General features: G+C 66.2%; 1 protein-coding gene across 1 annotated transcript in view; it reads left to right on the forward strand.

The window, feature by feature from the left end:
* Positions 1–1,313: 1,313 nt before the first annotated feature.
* The window catches only part of LOC104132551 (thiol protease aleurain-like), a 4,087-nt gene continuing 3,309 nt past the window's right edge, over positions 1,314–2,091 (forward strand). The window contains exons 1-2 of the mRNA XM_009645854.1: positions 1,314–1,362; positions 1,917–1,976. Coding sequence (XP_009644149.1) covers positions 1,314–1,362; positions 1,917–1,976 — 109 coding nt within the window. The remainder of the gene's footprint in view (positions 1,363–1,916; positions 1,977–2,091) is intronic.

Below are 2,091 nucleotides of genomic sequence, written 5' to 3' on the forward strand. Positions count from 1 at the left end.
GTCTCTCGAGGTGGAGCACAAACAACCCCAGGGATTTCTGCTGAGATGAGAAATTCCTGGCGCAGGGGGTCAGGGAGGGGGGAAGGCATCCACCCTCTGTCCCACTGCCCCGGTCCCTGTTGTGGCTGCGGGTGGGGATGTCACCGGCGGTGTTTGCCAAGGCCAGGAGCCAGGCTCCCCTTCACCCTGCGGGGCTGCTCCTCTCCAGGGAAAAAGCACTTTACACTGTGACCATGGCTCATCTGGGTGCTCCTGGTTTGGACTCGAGCCCTCTGGGGAGAGGGGGTGGGTGAAGGAGGATCCTGCAGACGGGGTGGGGAAGGTCTCTCTGCCCTCACCCTGGTGGTCTCCCATGGCTGCCGGTACATCCTTGGGGTGGGATGCACCTCCAGACCCGCGTGCTGTGATGGCAGTGGTGGGAGTCCCTGGGGAGGTGCTGCAGCATGGGGTGCATCACCCCAGCCCCGCACCCAGGGGCACAGCCAAATTGGGCCTGACTCGTCCCCAGTGGCACGTGCAGCCAGCCCGCACTGAGCCCTTATCGGCTTTGTTTTGGGCTCGGGCGGCCCCGTGGGCGCTTGCCGTCACCTTGGGCTGGGGGCCAGCTGGACGTGCAGCAAGCGGGAGGGGTGAAGGCCGCTCTGCGGTGGCGACCGTGCTGCTCTCCTCCCCGGGTCTGTTTTTCCATGTAGATCCTGACATTTCATCTGCATCTCTCCCCTTTTTCCCATTAAAACCTCCTAATTGCAGTCCTGGGCTTGCCCTGATGGTATACCCAGAAGGATGCAGGGATGGAAAAGGCTCCCCTCCTATCCCAGGAGGGCGGGGAGCACCCAGAGGGGCTTTGGGGTGCCTGGCAGGGTCTCACTGCACCTCCTTGCCCCAGGGTTTTGCAGAAGCTCCCCCCGCTCGCAGCGCGCTGCCTGCAGCAAAGCCTGGCTGCAAACCGCCATGCAGGGTGGGTGGGGGTGCAGGGACCCCCCCCAGCACCCACCACCAAGCCCCCAACCCATGGCCCTGCCATGGAGCCCCCTGTGCCCACAGGGGTCTGGGTGCCACCCTGCTCCTGCCAGCCTGAGCCCTGCAAGCACACGACATCAGCACCCACCCTGCTGCTGGTGGGACAGGCACCCATGGGTGCCCATGGGGGGGGCAGGGGGGCAACATAAAGCCACGCCTCCCCCTTGGTCTAGGCCCAGGCATGGGAAGGACGGGGCTTTGCCCGTTGGCTGCCGGCAGCTCCCTGCCCGCCCACCAGGGGTATTTAAGCCACCCGTGGGTGCAGAGCAGCAGTGTGGGCTGGGGTGTGGAGGATGGAGGGGCTGGGGCAGCTGCTGGTGCTGGGGGCTGCCGTGCTGCTGGGTGAGCACCTGCCCTGGCTGAGCTTCGGGCAGGGGGGACGGATGCCGTGCCCCCATCGCGGGGTGATGCTATTATGTCCCTTAGCCTGGACACGGCGAGGGTCCTGGGCTGCCGGGGGGGTCCTCGCCCCGGGAGGGGGCTGCTCTGTCCCTGTCCCCGTGCCTGCAGCAGCGCAGGGGCAGCGGGCACGCTCTGCGCATGGCATACTGGGGTGCATGCGGTTGCCCCTCACGTCCTGGGGTGTGCATGGGGGCTTTGGGGTGCCCCTGAGCTGGGTGCACCCCAGGGAGTTTGTGGGTGCATGGCGGAGCTCTGAGGCAGCCAGAGGGCTGGCAGAGGGGTGGGGACCCCCAGCTTGGGGACCCCTGGTCTCTTCCCTGCCCAGGCAGGCGGGAGCTCTCCCAGCCCTGCTCCTCATATGGGCTCCCCTGGGTCTGTCCCCCTCTTGCAGGGGACGGGGAGCCAGGGAGCAGCACTGCTGTCTCCCCCCACCGTGGAGAGGTGGGTAAGCAGCAGTGTAGAAGGGTTTCGCTTTACTTTTGTTTTTCTTCCAGGAACAGAGTGCAAAGCTCCTCTGGAGACACCCACATTTGGGGACATCTACCATGTCACAGGTACTGCTTGGGGATGGGGCACCCTGCTGGGACCGTGCTGCCGCTGCGCTGCCCAAGGGGCTGCTGCCCCTCCAGCCGCCGGCTCCCACCCAACGCGACCAAGCCGAGGAGGCTC

Source organism: Egretta garzetta, unplaced genomic scaffold (genome assembly GCF_000687185.1).
Source record: "Egretta garzetta isolate BGI_Z169 unplaced genomic scaffold, ASM68718v1 scaffold368, whole genome shotgun sequence".
Taxonomy (NCBI): Eukaryota; Metazoa; Chordata; class Aves; order Pelecaniformes; family Ardeidae; genus Egretta; species Egretta garzetta.